The sequence below is a fragment of the Camelus bactrianus genome, chromosome 3 (assembly GCF_048773025.1).
Source record: "Camelus bactrianus isolate YW-2024 breed Bactrian camel chromosome 3, ASM4877302v1, whole genome shotgun sequence".
Lineage (NCBI taxonomy): Eukaryota > Metazoa > Chordata > Mammalia > Artiodactyla > Camelidae > Camelus > Camelus bactrianus.
Window position 1 is genome coordinate 35774002 of NC_133541.1, and position 20097 is coordinate 35794098.

The window sequence follows — 20097 nt, forward strand, 5'->3', positions numbered from 1 at the left end:
CTATACTCCGAAAACTATAAAACACTGATGAAAGAATTTGAAAGTGATCCAAAGGAATGGAAAGATATCCCATACTCTTGGACTGGAAGAATTAATATTGTTAAAATGGCCATACTACCCAAAACAATTTACAGATTTAATGCAATTCCTATCAAAATACCCATGCCATTTTTCACAGAACTAAAACAAATAACCGTAAAATTTATTTGAACCAAAAAAAGACCCCCAAATTGTCAAGGCAATCTTAAGAAAAAAAGAACAAAGCTAGATGTATCATGCTCCCTGGCTTCAGACTATACTACAAAGCTACAGTAATCAAAACAGCATGGTACTGGCACAAAAAGAGACATATAGATCAATGCAACAGAATAGAGAGCCCAGAAATAAACCCACACACTTATGGTCAATTAATCTACAACAAAGGAGGCAAGATACACAATGGAGAAAAGACAATCTCTTCGTAAGTGATACTGGGAAAGCTGGACGGCTACATGTAAAAGAATAAATTTAGAACATTTCCTCATTACTATACATAAAAATAAACACAAAATGGATTAAAGAGCTAAATGTAAGACCTGAAACCATAAAACTCCTAGAAGAGAACTTAGGCAGATTTTGATACAAATCACAACAGTATTTTTTTTTTTTTCTTTTTTCTTTTTGGCTCTGATCTCCTAAAGCAAAATAAATAAAAGCAAAAATAAACAAATGGGACCTAATCAAATTTGAAAGCTCTTGCCTAGCAAAGAAAACCATTGACAAAACAAAGAGACAACCCACTAAAAACCCACTGAATGGGAGAAAATAATTGTAAATGATTTGACCAATAAGAGGTTAATATCCAAAATATATAAACAGTTCATACAACTCAACATCAAAAAAAAAAAAAAAAAAAAGCCCAGTTTAAAAAATGGAGAATGTCATTCTAAGTGAAGTAAGCCAGAAAGAGAAAGAAAAATACCATATGAGATTGCTCATATGTGGAATCTAAAAAACAAAAACAAAAACAAACAAACAAACAAACAAAAACAAAGCGTAAATACAGGACAGAAATAGACTCACAGACAGAGAATACAGACTTGTGGTTACCAGGGGGGTGGAGGGTGGGAAGGGATAGACTGGGATTTCAAAATTGTAGAATAGATAAACAAGATTACACTGTATAGCACAGGGAAATATACACAAAATGTTATGATAACTCACAGAGAAAAAAATGTGACAATGAGTGTGTATATGTCCATGAATGACTGAAAAATTGTGCTGAACACTGGAATTTGACACAACATTGTAAAATGATTATAAATCAATAAAAAATGTTAAAAAAAAAAAAGCCCAGTTTAAAAAATGTGCAGAAAATCTCAACAGATATTTTTCCAAAGAAGACATAGAGAAGGCCAACAGGCAAATAAAAAGTTGGTCAACACTGCTAATCATCTGGAAAATGCAAGTCAAAACCACAATGAGATCTCACCTCACACCTGTCAGAATGGCTATCATCAAAAAGAACACAAATAACAAATGGTGGCCAGGAATGTGGAGAAAAGGGAAACTTGCATACTGTGGTGAGAATGTAAATTGGTGCAGCCACTGTGGAAAAGAGTATGGAGGTTTCTCAAAGAACTAAAAATAGAACTACCATTTGATCTAGCAATTCTACTGCTGGATACATGTCCAAAGAAAACAAAAACACGAATTCGAAAAGACACATGCACCCCAAAGTTCATAGCAGCATTATTTACAGTAGCCAACATATAGAAGCAATCTAAGTGTCCATCAACAGATGAATGGATAAATATGACACATATTTATACATACATACGTACACACACACACACGTATATATACAATGGAATATTACTCAGCCATAAAAAAGATGAAATGCTGCCATTTGCGACAACATAGATGGACCTAAAGGGTATTACACTTAATGAAAAAAGAGAAAGACAAATACTCTATGTTACCATTTCTATATATGGAAATTAAAAAATAAATAAATGTATATAACAAAACAGAAATAGACTCACAGATTAAAAAGAATAAACTAGTTGTTGCCAGTGGGGAGAGGGAAGGAGGAAGGGGCGTGATAGAGGTAGGGGATAAAGAGATACAGACTATTATGTATAAAATAGATAAGCAACAAAGATATATTGTACAGCATAGAAAAATATAGCCATTATTTTATAATAACTTTAAATGGAGTATAATCTATAAAAAGACTGAATCACTATGTTGAACACCTAAAACCAATATACTATTATAAATCAACCATACTTCAATAAAAAAAATAAAGAATATAAATTTCAATTTCTCTCATATGTATAGGTGTAAAACACTAAAAAATAGAAAACCACTTGTATTTGGATGGCGCCGTTTTCTGCAATGTAATTAAAAGCAACAAAGAAGAAACTAATAGCATTTATTCATTTATTGTCAATATTATTTTACTATGAAGAAAATTTATTAAGCAATTTTCTCAGTAAATCTAAAGAGTTTATTTTTAAAATGAGTGAAGCATTTGAATACTGGCCCTTTTTTTTCACCTGTAATGACTTTTTTCTTTTTCTCCTTTTTAACAGACAGCAGCCCTTCATTGTCAGCAACCAAAACAAAAGGTTAACATTTTCAGTAAAACTGAAAAACCAAAAGGAAAGTGCATACAACACTAGAGTTGTTGTTGATTTTTCTGAAAACCTGTTTTTTGCTTCCTGGTCCATGCCGGTAGGTGATGGCATTCTGTGTTAATTGCTGCTCTGTTTCGTACTTGTCAATTACCGTCTTCTTTATACTCAAAGCTCTGTGTCCTCTGTGTTGTCTAAAGAAGCACCTTAACCCTCAGCATAAGCAATCCTAATTGTGTGGCTCCCAACTAGTTAAAGCACTTGAGAACATAGCCTGGCTGTGTATCTAGACTAATTCTACTTCACAGCGTGGGTCAGTTTTTCCTTTGGCAGCAGTAGCCAGACTCTACCGTAAACTCTCCTCAAGCCATCTGTGTGATGAGGCTGCCGCGGTGCTGCACAGATGCCATGAGCTGCACTTGCTCTGAGAAATTAGAGCCCCACAGCTCAGCCCGAGCTTTGTGACCACAGGTCTTGCTGCTGCCAAGATGATGCATTCCAGCAGGGTCAGTTAATCATGTTGACTTGATTGCTATACCAGGAACATACTTGACCATGAATGCCCCCTGGTCCCTCCTCTGCCACCAAGCAATGAAAAGGGGAGAAGGGAAAAGCTGAGATTTTCCAAACGCACTACTTGATGAAAGGATTAAAAAATGGTTTCATCCAGTTTAAAGTCAATGTAAACTTAATAGATTTATGTTCTAAACTTATTCTGTAAATTTCTTCTGCCAAATGACAACTTCTTATTTTAAAGAGATAAAGCCTGAGGAAAACTAAAAAAGATTCTTTATTTAAAATATAAAGACCAAAATATGGTTTCGTTCTCTTCTCCTGAAACAAAATTTCAAATATATTGAAAGGTGTATATCAAAGACAGCATTTCTAAATAGCAGATTAAAGTTATTTTGTGATCCTGAAATATAAGAACTATGACTGACTTCTGGGGGAAAAAATTCCAGTATTTGACCTCTCCTTTGACTTGCTGGGTATCCTGCTTAGCTATAAACATAGTATATTAGCTATCTGGACAATATATACGAAATTTTTCAACTCTTGGGAGATAATTACTTGGATATGAACCAACCTTACTATTAAAATGTCCATGTGGTTTAGCAGCCCCTTTGGCACGTATGTGCACACACTCACATGCACGCACTAAATACTAATTGATCATTGTTTCCTTGGTCTCATTCAGGTTGATGGGACAGAAGTGACATGCCAGATTGCTTCGTCTCAGAAGTCTGTTACCTGCGACGTAGGTTACCCTGCTTTAAAGAGGGAGCAACAGGTACAATTTGCATTTCATTCTCACACCCATGCTGGCCCCTTCTGGCCTCTGGTGTTGATTCACCAACATAGCATCTTCTCTATTAGGCGTCATCATTTGATAGGCACCACAAAATAACTGGTTGTATATTTAGAGGAAGTTTTTCAATAGCTGCATGTTTTCTTTAAGTTATTAATAAATGTGAGATTTCCCCTCAAGCAGTTCATTCCAAAAGCACATGTGGAAAGTTCTTTTTCTCAACACACTTGCCAACACTGGTCAAAGTGCTTTACACAGAGTCATGGATATCATTTGTTAAACCCTGGGTAAGCAGATTTCACATTAGCACAAAGCCTTCGAACTCGGACAAGTGTAAGTGCTGGTGGTGTGCTGTTTGTATACGGTAGTTAAACTCAGTTCAATTCTGAAAGTGAGGCAAGGTGGACAGATACACGGATGTTCTACAAATTTGAAAGCTTAACTATATAAAAATCAGAATCCAATGAAATCAGAGAGTGAGTTTACTTTTATGGGACACTCTTTTTTTTCATGTTGGCCCCTGAGTACAAAGCATCATAGATTGATGGATTTTAATTTTGTGTATAGGTGACTTTTACTATTAACTTCGACTTCAATCTTCAGAACCTTCAGAATCAGGCATCTGTCAGTTTCAATGCCTCAAGGTAAAACATAATGAAGTCATGATTTGATAATGGGTGGCTTTTATAACATTTCCCTTTAAGTAATTTCCTAATGTTCCTTTCAACAGTGAAAGCCGGGAAGAAAACCAGGCAGATAATTCAGTCAATTTCCAACTTTCTCTGTTGTATGATGCGGAAATTCACATAACAAGGTAGGTGAAACAGTGGGCAGCCTGTGACCATGGCCATCACTCTGGCTTGTAACACATTTGGCTCGTGACTAAAGTTGTCTGTATGCTCATTCTTAACTGGGGAATTTGAATTAAAATGTTTCCCCCTAGGGTCAACTAAACAGAAGTTCAGGAACAGACTGGTCCCTAGGGGAATCTTCAGTGACCCTTTAGGTTTACTGACAACACCAGACAGGCAAAGGAATGACCATCTGCCACATTCCACAGGGAAGTCCTTGCAGGTCCTCAGATGGGCCATCAAAGCAGAGTGCATAGGGCCCTGAGGAGATGCCACCACTTCATTCCCACGCCTGTGTCCTGCTGTCCACCTGAGATCTGAAGTGGTAGCTCCATTCCTGGATATTAAAGCCCTAAGCACAATGCTTTGGCATACAGTAGGTCCACCACAAATATTGAATCTAGTCACAGGAAATTAGTTTCTGGGTGGAAAATTCCTGACATAACAGATTAAAAGTTTCTTGCAACCAGGAGGAAATGAGGCATTTTTCAAAAGAGGTCACCCAGAAAGAAATGAGCGCTTTCCTTTTCTTGCCTGCCTAGAGCAAGTAAATCTGAGAGACCTGGCCAAAATGGTACTTGTCGATACCAGTTATTTTTTTAACTGTTCAGAGACAGGTGTCTTGAGAGGTGAGTAATATAAACACTCAAGGTGCTAATATCATCACCTTCATTCTCATTTAGCAGTGAAGTGGGTTCATGGGCACAGACACTGGGGCACAGACACACAGGTCCACAAACCGCAGGTGACGCCCACCTCCAAGCCTGGGAACCAGAGTTCTCTACCTGCTGACACGCTAAGGCAGCTTCCCAGCACAGATCAAGGACCCCTGGGAAACATGCACCAGTGTATTCCCAAGAGGCCAGGCTGCGAATCCAGTGACCGCAGGTTTCTCTAACATCACTTCAGGCCCTAAAAGCGTGGAATATGTGGGTCATCCAGGAGCTCCCTGAACAAAAACAAAAAGGAAAATATGTCATTATGTCTAGAGCTCGAGACACATGAGCAAAGATGAAAAGAATGCTTCTGTATCGAGTGAGTTGCAAAGAGCAAAAGCAGAAACAAGGTCCAGCCCAAGTCATCCATCCCTGAAAAAGTATTCAGTAACTGCAGACTTCAAAGGGCCCTCAGCTGCTAAAATAAGTAACTGGAGACAGACACAGCCAAAGAGATTGCTAGCTCCACTCTTACCTGAACTTTTTTCTTCCTACTGTAACTCTTCCTTCTCATCCTAAATGCTTTTTGTTTATAGAGCCTTGTTATGATTCCACTCTCCCACCAATTTTTTCAGATATTTTAACATGAAATAAATATAATATTGAAGTGAGACTTCACTTTTACTAACAGCTTAGCTATATACTTTTGTGATGGTAAATTAGGTTCTCAGACATTCTGATGTTCTTGAAAGTATATTATATAGTTTAAAAAATTAATATGGAGAAGTATTAAGAAAAAAGCTGAAGTGGCTTCTAAACCTACCACCCAGATCATTTCTCTTGATGTTTTGTTAAAAAGAAAGGCCTTAAATGTACGTGGATAGAAAGTCTAAACATTATGAAGGATACATAATGAAAAGTGACATAATCCCTTCCCACCTCCTCTGGTCTTATAGTCATCTTAGAGGTGATTAATCTGATTCTTCTCAGAATACCTTTCAGACATAGGGTTTATTTATATACTAAGATATATGCATGCCTCAAACACACACATTTTATTTACTTTTTTTGGAAAAAAAAAAAAAGTCCTACCCAATTATTGAGTGTATCCCTTAGCAACCACTTTGATACTTATAAACAAGCAATTGGGCAAATATGGATGGAAATAAGTGACAGTAGGATTATTTCTGTAACAGGACCTTCCTGAGTATAGCTAACTGCTATTATAAATACACTGATCAACACTTGAGTAACTTAAGGAACACTTAAGTAACAAATGGAAAAAAGCTTGGATCTCTTTAAAATGCAAAAGCAAAGCATATTAATCAGTTTAAAAGTTGGCCATACTTAGGGGCTCCCACAGAGGTCTTCTGGAAGGCAAAGGGAATAATTCATGCACATACAGCCAGACTTTCTGTTTTAAGCCCTACTCAGTTTTCCCATTTTCCATGTAAGGCTGACAAATCATTGTTTCCTCTTATAGACAAAACTTTGAGAAATACTCCATCTATATTTAAGTCCCTATGACATATTTTCCTTTTGAGAATTTGGAAAAATTAAGGCATTGAAAAATAAAGGCAAGATTTTCAGTAAAGAAATCAAAAAGACTCTTATCTCAGAAACTGTCCAGTCCAGTTTTTAAGAAAACAGAGTAAGCCTCCTATAATTAGGATAAATTATCTGGTGGGAATAAATATTGCTTCTCAGTCTCCCACCCCTGCTATCTGCCCCCGCAACTCTCAATGTAGCTACTCTGGTTGGAATCCAGCCTCGGATTGAAAGAAATGAGTGAAGAAAAGGAAAGGTATCCAGTTACATCCAAGCTGAGTGGTCCTGTGGGGGTTCCCCTGGCCTGGTCATCACTCCACTTGCAAACGCTAGTTGGCAGTCCCAAAAAAAGAAGTCCAATTAGGTCAATGCCTCTAGGTCTAGTCTAATGAAACTTCTGGGTCAGCAGTCTTCAAGGTGGTCTCCATACTAGTGGTGGAAACAGACTGACCAGCCCCAATTCAGACCAAAGTGTCAGAGTTGATTTGGAACCAGGGAGGCATAGGGAGGAGGAATAATAAACAAAAGGTATACCCTGATTCACAGGCATCCAGTGATGAATACTGCAGGAGCTAATACCCGATACCCTGTCACTGTATTTCAGCCGTCATACCAAGTGGAAAGTCCTCTGGTTTTCAACCAGTCAATAAGGACCAGGTGTCTACTATATTAACATACCGGTCAATATAATAGCAATCTTGAGAGGAGTTTCACTATAAGTTCTCAAGTAATACACTTGTACTTATGTAAGAAACTTTATAACTGAGACACATATAACAGAGTCTCAGCAGAAGATCATGAAGGGAAAAGTTTTGAAAAGAACTTGTTTTAGCCTTAGAAATGTAACCTGGACCATAAGTCCATAACGGGCATTTGTTTTCATCTAATGTTTTATACCTAAATGCAAAACCTTTTACTTGTAACAAAAGATAGAAGATACTTAAATAAAGGAAATATTAGGCTCCAAGAACAATGGCATAACTAAAATATTTATCTGACTTTACAAACATTATCCAACAGATCTACCAATGTAAATTTTTATGAAGTCTCTTCAGATGGAAATGTTCCTTCTATCGTGCACAATTTTGAAGATATCGGTCCAAAATTCATCTTCTCCATTAAGGTTGGTAAGCCTGTCATAAGGATGTGAAATTAGAAGAAACGGGGAAGGAAAATGAGGCCAGGAGGAGGAGAAGAAAGTAAATAAAAGTTGAAATATACCATGGTTCTCAAACTTTGGCACGCATTAGAATCACTTGGGGTCTTTGTTAAAATACAGGTCACTGGGCTCCAGCTCCAGTGTTTCTGATTCAAAAGGTCTGGGGTGGACCTAACAGTGTGCATTTCTAACAAGTTCCCAGGTGATGCTAATGCTTCTGGTCCAGGTGCCATACTTTGAGAACCACAAAGATAGACCATTGATAAGTAAACAGCTGGGCTTTATGCATAGTTATGTGTCCTGGGTAATGGATATCTGATACATTTTGAAAGCAAATGCTGAATATTAATATAATGGTACTACTATGGGCAAAAGTCTTCGGGATATAATTAGTATGCCAGTTTATCCTTGGAAACTTCTATTTGAAAAGCTCACCATTGTATACAAATATGTGTTCTGTACATGCTAAGTAGTATATAAAATATTTTTCAATCTATTTCTATTGACTGTTCATTAGCAATTATTAAAGATTGTTTTGCTATATAAGGAGAAATGAATTTATGAGAGAATGACTATTTTATGATATTACATAAACTTTGGAAAATAAAAAGGAAAGAATTCATCCACTACCCTAAGTCATTACCATTTTAGTTTTGAACATGTCCTACTAGTCTGTCACAAGCTTGCAACTCTGCAAGGAGTCTTGGTTTGTAATCCAGATACTGAAATTTATTAAATGTGCATGGTATTTGACAATTACTTCTTTAGTGAAACATTTAGTCAATTAGTAGTAACAATACAATAATATTCTTAGAACGTGTAATAAGTATCAGCCTTTGTATCAAATGCTTTATCTGTGTTACTCCATTTAATTCCCAGATCAGTAATGAGATTAGTAGGATTATTATTCCTATGAGTGTTCTTAAAAATATGTAACAACCAGTAGGGCATGAGCACTGGCAACTAGAACAGACTTCCCACCAGTGAGCATAGAGGCTGTACCTGTGCATACCTACTGAGTTGCTGATAATCTGTATTTTACAAATGAGAAAGCTGAAGCATAGAGAGGTCAAGTTCTTTGCCCAAGCCACACTGCTAGTCAGGGGCACAGTGGGACTTCATGCCGTAACACTCCAAATCCATGGATGGTAGGTGTTTTAAAACCATCTCCTAAGTCACAAATTATTTACCAGTTAAAATTGTAGATGCTGAAATTCTTCCAAGCGGTGAAACACAGGGACCCAAAGAGAGACCATAAAGTAATGACCCACTTTCATATGGACTGAATCTTAGCACCTAATAGTTACCCTTCATCAACACCAAGGTTACAGAGCACTTTCTTTGTAATGTGTATGAGGTAGCAACAATCAGAATGTTTTTTCTACGCAGGTAACAACAGGAAGTGTTCCAGTAAGCATGGCATCCGTAGTCATCCGCATCCCTCAATACACCAAAGACAAGAACCCGCTGATGTACCTGACCGGCGTGCACACAGACCAGGTAAGGGCAGCCAAACTGCCTACGAAACTGTGCACCTTTGATATGAAATGAACCCATGAGGTGGGGGGGACCAAGTCTGCCATCTCGTAGACATCAAACTAAAGAGAGAACCCCTATGCATCCTGGGTGCAAATTAACTAGCAGTTAATTTCATATTAGAAGCAGGATATCATTATAAGAAAACAAATGTCTGAGTCTAGGAGTTTACAGATAGCAGAAATTATTATTCAAACCCCATTTTGACCAAGTGAAGATCTGACTTTGTCAGTACCCTGTCTATAGAGAAGTTAGTTGACTGGGAAGTGAGAGGTTGAACCCACGGGGAGAGTAGCTGGTCTACACAGCTGCAATCAGTAGCCTGTCTTCAACCTGCCAGCCTGGACTTCCGCTCCATAGCCCTCGACCCTGGCTGTGCATTTAATGACTGGGGGTCACTTTTTAAATAAGAGTGACACCCAGGCCCAACCCAGGCAGTGACATCAGTCTCCAGGGCTAAGGCTGCAGCACCGGTGTTTTCTTTAAAAGCCCCCCGCCACCCCCACCCACCTGCCAGGCAGTTCTAACGTGCTGTAGCCAAAGCCCCTGACGGTGGCTCAGCCCTACTCTGGCACTTAGCTAATGCTACAGCGGTGTTGTTTCCGTGGCGTTCAGAGGTGACTACAGGAAAGCAAACTCCTCAACTGCTCCACAGAAAAGAACCCTGAGCTAAATCACCCACAGCCCATTGTTACTGCACATTTACTTCCTCACGCATGGGCTGTAAGGACCAGCACCACCCCATCAGGTCACGTCAGGAGGCTCTGAATACTTCAGCACTTCCATTAGTGACGACCAGGAGTGTGGCCAGGTCAGCACTGGGAGAGGTTCCCAGCAGCCCGTCCCTTGCCCCAATGTGTGACAACAGGACTTCCTAACAGGTTGGAAGGAATATCATAAACCATTTTACTGCCTAAGACTGATTTGACATCCTTCTCTGTAGGCCGGTGACATCAGCTGCAATGCCGAAATAAATCCACTGAAAATAGGACAGACACCTTCTCCTGTATCTTTCAAGAGTGAAAATTTCCGGCACATAAAAGACTTGGTGAGGACAGGTTAACGCGGTGAAAATTTCCTTTGGTGATTCACTGTGTGTTTAACCTGGAAATCGAGGCACTGTTTTTCCCCTTGCCACCTCATGTTGTAGAACTTTCTAATTTTGCCTTTGATGGCCTGTGTGAATCAAGATACAGAAAATACACGATCAAATTGAGGTTTAACACCATTATTATAAAGCGCATGTTCCAGATTTCATGAAATCAGGACTCTGTGTAAAACTGTTTTTGTGCCGTGCACTTTGGAAACATTGCCAAGAGCTGAGCAGGAGCTGGGCATGTGTGGGAGGTGAAGCTCCCCCTCACCTTCCACATAATCACTGATGTTTTTTTATTAAGCTGCTAAATCTGACTCCCTGACCCCCATTCTCTATTTTCGGTATTTTATCACCTCCTGCTTCAGAGCTATGCCGCTTTCTTTGGGAACAAGATTTGTCTAGTGTCTGGCATGGTGTTCGGCACATATTAAGCATTCAAATAAGTAAAATTTAGTCAAAAGTAAAACCTAAACAAACCACAAGTCTCCCCAATGAACAACATTGTAAGTCTTCTGTTTTCCTCTCATTGCAATTGTTTGATTTTGTGAAGGACCGGAACATAGAAAACTAGGAGAATGACAGTTTCTTTTTAAAATAATTATGGTGTAATTACAGCATAAATGTGGTTTAAACCTAAACAGAAGTATGTAAAAATGCCCAGGAGAAACACGTCTCTGAGTATGCCAAAATATTCTACATTTTCCTTATTTTTGTGAAAATGTTTTGATTTTGTAAATACAGCAACTTCTGTGAACAGTATAAAACAAACGTAACACAAAAAGCTACAAAGAAACTGAAGTTCTCCAGAAAGCTAACAGCAGACCACTCTTAACATTTAATGAACATTCTCTTCCATACCTCTGATCATTAATCTACATACATGTATATGTATACAGTTATATAAAAGGCCCATGCTACCTTTTTTTTATTGGCCAATATGTCAGGGTTTTTTAATAGACTATTTTTTTAGAACAGTGTTTGGTTCACAGCAAAACTGAGATGAAAGTACATAAATTTCTCAAATACCCCTTGCCCTGCCCCCTTTCCCCTATCCACAGCCTCCTACACTATCCAAATCTCCTGACATCAGAGTGGTACATTTGTTTCAACCGATGAACCTACACTGATACATCATAAATTACCCGAAGTCCACAGTTTACGTTAGGTTTACTCCTGATGTCGGTCACTTTCTGGGTTTGGACAAATGCGTAGTGCCATGTGTCCGCAGTTACGTGCACAGAACTGCTCCGCTGCCCAGATTCTCTGCTGTGCTCCACCTGGCCCTCTCTTCTTCCCCACTAACCCTTGGCCATCACTGATTCTTTTACTGTTGACTTTAAAATTTAACAAATGCATCTTTATCATTAGGTAATTGACTAAATTGTGCATGTATATTCAATAATTAACTAGTACGTTGTTGATAAACACAAATTCTTTTTTTTTTTTTTTAACTCTCAGAAACAGTAGTGCAATAAACAGGCTTGGCGTACTCTTCTCTGTATGTTTATGATTCTCTCCTGAGGCCTCCACTCAGGTGGGAAATGACTGGGGCAAAGGACTTGCACATTTTACATTTTGAGGCAAAGTGCAAAAATCTCTAGAAGAAGGGTTATAACTACTAATGGTTCATGAGACTGCCGATTTCCCTAGATCCTTCCCAGTCCTGGTTTTTATCTGTTTTGTAAAATTTTAGCATTTATTTTTCAAAGCCCGTGCTAACTCCCCTTTTCTCTTCCCGCCGACTCCAACCTGGAAGACCTGCAGGACCGCTTCATGTAGTAATGTCACCTGCTGGCTCAAAGACCTCCAGGTGAAGGGCGAGTACTTCCTCAATGTGTCCACCAGGGTCTGGAACGGGACCTTCGCAGCAGTAAGTACCAGCGTTACTTGTTTGGTTTATCAACAGCAAGGAAACATAAGGCTGCGTTGTCAATAAGGTCATCCCCCTTGACAAGATTCGTATTCTGGCTAGCGTCAGCCGTGCCCAAGTGACACTGAGCACTCTTGCCTTGGAAAGCGATACGCTTCCTCCCTTGCCAAAGAAGCGTGCCCAACCTGACTGCGCCTCGGACTCACCTGGGATGCTTGTGAAGAGCCTGCTTCTTAGACTCCACATCAGCCTCCTACAGCAGAATCTCAGGGACCCAGTCAGGACCCCCTCCCCTGCTTGGGGCGCAGTGGGCCACCTTCTTTGTCTTCCTCCTCAGGCTCTTGCCAGTTCTGGCTTCCTGGTCTCCTCCCCTCGCCCCCATCAAAGTGTGCACATCCCTGCCTCATTCCTTGCACTCCCAGCTGATAGTCTGATCCCACACCACCTGGCAGATGACACTATCCTAAGGACCCCTCTTCCTATTTGAGAGCCAGACCAGTCTGCTCTCTTGTTTTCACCCTTTCTCGGGTGAAAGCCCCAGAGTACTTACAAATTTTCAGTCATTTTCATCTCATGAGAAGTTTGAAAAATGTCAAAACACAGATAAACAACAAGTTTCTACTGTATGGTATGGGGAACTACATTCAGTATCTCGCAGTAACCTATCATGAAAAAGTATGAAAAAGAATAAACACACACACTTATATATATATATATATATATATATACACATACACCTGAAACATTATGCTGTACACCAGAAATTGACGCAACATTGTAAAATGACTATACTTCAATTAAAAAAAAAATCTTCAAAAAGAAAGTGCCAAAACTGTCAGTGTGTTTTTTCAGTTGGCAGGTGTGACTTCGCAGTAGTGATATCTGCTTTCAGCAGAGATTTTCAGTAGCCAGAATTTCAGTCTGGCGTGGAAAATGTAGGATAGACGAGGCTCCTTAAATCTGACTACATAAGAGGCTAGCTATTCATTTTACTACCCCTGGCTCTCACTGAGGCAGCAAAATAGAAATTAATCTGAAACCTCTAGGGGGCCTTATGGCTCTCAGTGAATTTTTTTTTTTTAAACTAATAAATAAGTCCTCAAGGTGTTTACCAACCAGACTCTATTCCCTATTTTCAACCACTTCATAATCTCGCCAACAAACCCCATTCCCTGACAGGGAGTTCTGTGGAAGATCAGGGAACTCAGCTCCCTCCAAACTTGTCCCAGGAACCAAAACAGAAGCAATATTCTTGGATACAGACATAATAGGAGGAATTGTAAAGGCAGGGGAAAAACAGAAGGGGAGGAGTGAGGAGTTTGGCTTTCTCCTTGCTTGCTTTTGTTTTCTTGTTAGTTGCACTTGCTTTCAAGGCTTCAGGACACCTCTAAGTCCCAAAAGATGCGAGGCAGGCAGTTACACCACCATCCCAGCTGCTGCAGCCTGGTGCTCAGTTTCACCCTTTGGTTCTTGGCTCCTTGGATTTGAGGAACAAATGTTTTCCTAGTAACCTTTGCCAGCTGGGAAGGAAAACTGACTGTTGCTAATCAAAAGGCAATCACGCCAGCCCTGTAAAAATCATTTGGTTTTTCTTGAGTTTGTTTAAAGCTCCATCACTTTAACTGTAAGACTTTTTAAAGTACCTTCCCCAAGGTTTTCAGAAACAGCAGTTTCATTTCTGGGAGCAAAATCCTGAAGAAGTGTATTATATATGCTTTCTCAGCATGGTTTTGAGAGTTAAGCTGAAAAACACCCATGAGAGTTACTGTACATCAAAATCCTTCACATCTTCATTCTTCTCAAAAGGTCAAATGTTTATCCTCACCTTGTTTTCAGTTATTTCAACAGCCAGGTGGATGTTCTCAGACCACCAAGGAGATCCAGTCTGAAATACACATCCTGTTTCCTGTACTAGAGCCCACTAGTAACCTGCCTCTTACCCTTTTTCTGAGACAGTGCAAGTCAGCGTTTCAAGCAATTTCATCACAAAGTGACTGCTCACACCTCCAGATCAATGTCATTGTTGGCTGCCATTTGTAAGGAAAAGGCCTTTTTTCCCTTTTTTAAATTGAAGTACAGCCAGTTACAATGTGTCAGTTTCTGGTGAACAGCACAATATCCCATCATGCATATACATACATACATTTATTTTCATATTCTTTTCCATTAAAGATTATTATAAAATACTGAATATAGTTCCCTGTGCTATACAAAAGAACTTTTTTAAGACCTATTTTCATATATAGTGGGGGAAACGGCTTGTTGAATGCTGGCAGGTGTGTGACTTCACTCGCCCAGGTATGTCTGGTAAACTGACCACTACTTGTTAACCCTGCAGGCTACTGTGTACCTGCGCAAAGGGCCAGGCTGAGGTGGACAGATATATCAGTGTTACAAGGACATCCTTTTATCTTGAGTCTACAGCAGTTATTCAGTGAGCATTCATTTAACTGCTACTCGCCTTTTTTAATTTTAAACTATTACCAATACTCTTAGTGTTCCCCAAATAATATGTTTAAGAGACCAGCGATCAGGGTTCACTTCTGATGCAATCTTCCATCTTGAGAAAATTAAGAAGACTAATCAAAGACTGAGCCAGTGGAAAGGAAATAAATTGCTCACTTTTTGGATGTGCATTCTCGTTTTCTGGCTCCCAGATAGAGTTTAGCAAATTACCTCATGGGGTATATTGAATCATGAGACCTAGTAACCAGAAAAACTAAATCCTAGTAGCCAGAGCATGTGAAAGTAGTTCTCCTATCTGGGCACTGAATTCTATTTCAAAATAAGCATCAGTCCCGATATTTGATTACAGAGAAAACAATGTACACATCAATAATGTGTCCACTAAAAACACTGTTTTTCTGTAATTAGGTTCAGGAATGCATGTAAAGTTATTTCATATCAGGAGGTTATTAATAACATCAGCATAAAAATATGTCCTTCCTATATGCCTGCGTCAAATCCAGTATTTTTATAGAAATGCTTAGATTAGGAAATCTGAAATTACTCATGTTATATAGCATTGGACAATGTTTATTATGGTGTCTGACACTGACATGTGTGGTCAAGTTCAAGCTTTTAAACAGTATTACTGTACACACATGTATCCAGAAGAAAAATTCTCGTCCTTTTTAATCTGATTTTTCCATTCTATTTTGTGTCTTATTCTGGTAGGTATTTAAAAATACCAAGTTTTCAATTTTCCCTCACGTCACAAACTTCATTAACTTTTAAAAATCTAAACTATGATTTTTCCCAATTAAAAACTTCATTGCTAAACCCTTGTTTTTCATCCCTGTTTTCAAGTCAGAATCACCTGGAGCGATGTTTTAGCCTGCTGAGGCTTGGACCCCACTCCCCCAGGGCCTCGGTTTAATTTTACTGTGGCAGGGCCCAGTCACCCACGCAGTTTAAGTCCCCCAGGCCCTTCTCCCAGGTAGCCCTGTCACATATCAGCGATGCAAGCATACAGATGCTTGAGTCTTCAGAGTTGGCGTTTGGTCGTCACTTTCCATGGGAAATAAATAACAAACCTGCTGAGATTTATGCATTTAGGGTAAAACGTATTCTTTACTCTTATGTTCCAGTCGACATTCCAGACAGTACAGTTGACAGCAGCTGCAGAAATCGACACCTATAACCCTCAGATCTATGTGATCGAAGAAAACACCGTCACGGTGAGTGCATCACACCCTGTGGGTGCTGGGGGCGATCCCAGGCGTTCCACTTCTGACAGCTTAGAATAGTCAGTCTTCTCAGCTGCGTGTATACAGAAGTGTCTTACTGAAGCTCTGAAAGTCCAATGTTTATCATGCTGAGCTTTTGGCAAGGGCATTTGCAACTCCCAAAATCCCAGTGGTATCCTTGCCTTCCTCCTCACCCGTGAGTTGGCAAAGCTGGATCAGAAGTGATGATCTGACGAAAGGCACAAGGGAAGGGGCGCCATCTTGCTGTGGCTCCCATCTCCTGTCTCGCTTTTCCAGCCAGCACTACCAGCTCTTCCTTCCTGCTCATGCTTACATAAAGCAGTGTAGGTCTTGGGCCATGAAATCTAAGTCATGCTCACTTGAATCACATTTTTGTACTTTAGAATATTTTTTAAAGAGATGTGCTAAAGTATGCTTAATAAATAAGGTATTTAGTAGAGGCCTTTTTTTTTCCCCCAGTAATACCCCTTACAACTAGACGCTGACACTGTGTGAAATATCCATTCATTAGCTCTTCAGTCCAGAAAACTATAAATGCTCCTCTTGATTAAAAAAAAAAGAAGATTTGGCAAAGAAACGTACATTCACAGAAAACAGAGGCTTATTGTTCCAAGGGCTGGCATGGGACAACTTTTCTTTGCTCCAGAACTCTGGTTAGAATATGCCATATTTAGATATAGTGGGATTTCTACGCTCAGCTAATCTGCTGGCAACGCTCTGGGCATTTTCCTCCCGATGCTTTTGAATTGGAACTCTTGAATTGGAAGCCAGTTCAAGAGTCTGCCCCCAAGGCCAGCTTGGCAGCTGGCCTCAGCCCACTGCTGCAGCCTATGGACTTGGTTAGAAAGCCCGTGGCCTCATGCACTCTGGGCCTCGCAGTGCCTGCGAGGGGAGCTGCCAGCGCTGCTCTCCCACTGCTGTCTCAGCAGAAATGGCTCCACACAATAGAAGGTGCTTTTCTGCTTCTGGTTTAGGACCATCAGCAGAGGCCTACACCCTCTCTTCAGAGGCTGGGGTGTGGAAAATCAGAAATGGAGCCAAAGGAAACGTGGGCTTCAAATTCAAAGTACTATGAACTTAGCTTTAGGGGAAAGTACTATAGATATTTTAAAAACTCATTTCAGAAAAATGTAGTGTTCAGACAATACCTGGACCTCTGCTGAAGGCTTTTGTTTTTTCAGAAAGCAGTATTAAATACATGTTAATTAAAAATTCAAATTAATAATTTTAATGAACCCTTTGGGAGATATTTCTTTTCCTGGTTTTCTCTGAGCAATGCTAATAAATAAGAGGCCAACTATTGTATCTTTAAAAATATTTTTTGAATCTAAATCATTTTAAAATATTTTGGAATCCAAATAATAGACATATCCCTATAGGTAAATGAGTGATTCTTAAATTTATATGAATCCCAGTCCCACTTAAAAATCTGATACAAAAATCTTGTACTTGTGTTTCCCAAAAGACGCATGTAGCCCAGACTAGGCGGTTCTGGAATAGAGAGAAGTAGGGATGTGACTGCCACTAAGCAGTAAACTATATGAATTTACAGTTACATTATTCCTAAGTTTATAAAACCTTATTTTAGCTCTTGAAGACCCAAATGAGAAGAAATACAGTCACCAGAAGGCCAGACTCAAGTCTAGCCCAACTCAAATTCTGTGGTGAAAAGCACCTCACCTGCTACTGTAATTCAGTGTTAAACCAAGTAAACGAGCTCGGTTTTCTCCCTTTGTCTAGCTCCACACTGTAGCTCTTTAAGAATATACTGTGTGGAGGAAAATATTATGATTCTTTCTCCAATTAAAAAAAAATAGAATATACAGTTTTACTGCTAGCCAGGCTATTACAAAGCCACAGAGGCTGCCAGGAAGCGGACAGTAAAAATCATATGACCCAGGAATCCTGATCCTGGGCATATATCCAGAAGGAACCCTACTTCAAAAAGACACCTGCACCCCAGTGTTCACAGCAGCACTATTTACAATAGCCAAGACACAGAAACAGCCTAAACGTCCATCAACAGATGACTGAATAAAGAAGATGTGGTATATTTATACAATGGAATACTATTCAGCCATAAAAACTGACAACATAACACCATCTGCAGCAACATGGATGTTCCTGGAGAATGTCATTCTAAGTGAAGGAAGCCAGAAAGAGAAAGAAAAATACCATATGAGATCACTCATGTGTAGAATTAAAAAAAAAAAAAAGAACATAAATACTAAACAGAAACAGATTACAGACAGAATACAAACTTGTGATTGCCAAGGGATGGGGTGTGGGAAGGGACAGACTAGGATTTCAAAATTTGTAGATTCTGACAGGCATATATAGAATAGATAAACAAGATTATACTGTATAGCACAGGGAAATATATACAAGATCTTGTGGTAGCTCACAGTGAAAAAAAAATGTGACATTGAATATATGTATGTTCATGTATAACTGAAAAATTGTGCTCTACACTGGAATTTGACACAACATTGTAAAATGACTATAACTTAATAAAAAAAAGGGGGGGGGTGCAAACTTCAGGCAAAATTGGCCCAGGCTGAGGCTGCCACCTGCTTCTGTAAATAGTTTTACTGGAATACAAAAAAAAAAAAAAAAAATCATATGTATCCTCAAGGACACTTTATCATGAAAAGGACAGCTTGAGCCTTGAGATATTACTTCTACTTTTTAAACAATCCATATCAAGTAATCTTGAGCGAGAGTGAGATAACTATTTTAGGACCCCAGTACAAAGTTATGGTTGTTGTTGTTTAACCACAAGGGATTTATTTGGGTTGTTAATTTGTTGAGTCCCCTCCCAAAGACTGGGTGCTAAATGCTTTCACTTGATGAGACTGGATGCCAACAACTGAAGTTGCCATTTCGTAAGTGATTAAAGCATCTGAGACTGCCAGAGATGATGTGTCCGCTGAACACTGGTGCAACTAAAGGCAGGAAATGGGAAGACATGCTTGCCTTGCCTGTATTCTGCAGGCACATCTTCTCTGGAGCTTGTACTGCAGTGTTTAACTGAGGATCACGAGCCTGAGGAAGTCACATCCCCTTTCTAGATCGTCACTTACAAAATTACAGGATTTGGCTAGACCATCTCAGTCTTTTTTGGTGCTAAAATTAATTAACGCAATTGTTGTGTATACACATTTACAGATCCCCATTACGATAATGAAACCTCATGAGAAAGCCGAAGTACCAACCGGAGTTATAGTAGGAAGTGTAATCGCTGGAATCCTTTTGCTATTAGCTCTGGTTGCAATTTTATGGAAGGTAAGACATGTTTCATATTTTAAATTACAGATTCCTGAAGACTTCTGTCTTGAATCTCCTTATCAAACAGCAACCCTAAGTTTTATGTGGTACTTCCTCCTCCTTTAGTAAGAAAAAAGGAAACCAAGGTTACCTGAAAATTCTCACTCATGTTCTTGGAAACAGTAAGAATTTTATCTCCTTGGTCCTGGTCCCTTTTTTTCCACCTTCCCTTCATCAGACCCTTGAATGTTTGTTCAGCTCCAAGTGTAAGTAAGTGGACCCTGAAAATATAACTCTGTGCAGTTCAACTCTGGGTATGACTCTCCCTGCGGAGGGGCTGATGTCAGGTCAGTACTCCGCACACTTGCCTCTTCTGGAGCCCCATCATTCCCAGAGGGCTTTAGAAAAAGCCATCAGCTAGTGGGGTCCCAGCCCCATAGAAAATAAGCCACTGGTGGTAACGTACATCATCTCTTA

The 20097-nt window shown here is 39.4% G+C and overlaps 1 protein-coding gene across 2 annotated transcripts in view; it reads left to right on the forward strand.

The window, feature by feature from the left end:
• Positions 1 to 20097, forward strand: part of ITGA2 (integrin subunit alpha 2) — a 95395-nt gene that overhangs the window by 71562 nt on the left and 3736 nt on the right. The window contains exons 20-29 of one of the 2 annotated variants that reach the window (XM_045525067.2): positions 2577 to 2718; positions 3817 to 3909; positions 4495 to 4571; positions 4658 to 4741; positions 8003 to 8105; positions 9531 to 9641; positions 10621 to 10725; positions 12530 to 12643; positions 16234 to 16323; positions 19522 to 20065. In XM_045525067.2, coding sequence (XP_045381023.1) covers positions 2577 to 2718; positions 3817 to 3909; positions 4495 to 4571; positions 4658 to 4741; positions 8003 to 8105; positions 9531 to 9641; positions 10621 to 10725; positions 12530 to 12643; positions 16234 to 16323; positions 19522 to 19746 — 1144 coding nt within the window. In that variant the 3' untranslated portion in view covers positions 19747 to 20065. Of the gene's footprint in view, positions 1 to 2576; positions 2719 to 3816; positions 3910 to 4494; positions 4572 to 4657; positions 4742 to 8002; positions 8106 to 9530; positions 9642 to 10620; positions 10726 to 12529; positions 12644 to 16233; positions 16324 to 19521; positions 20066 to 20097 lie in introns of those variants that run through there. The other variant, XM_010966302.3, reaches the window with a different exon arrangement.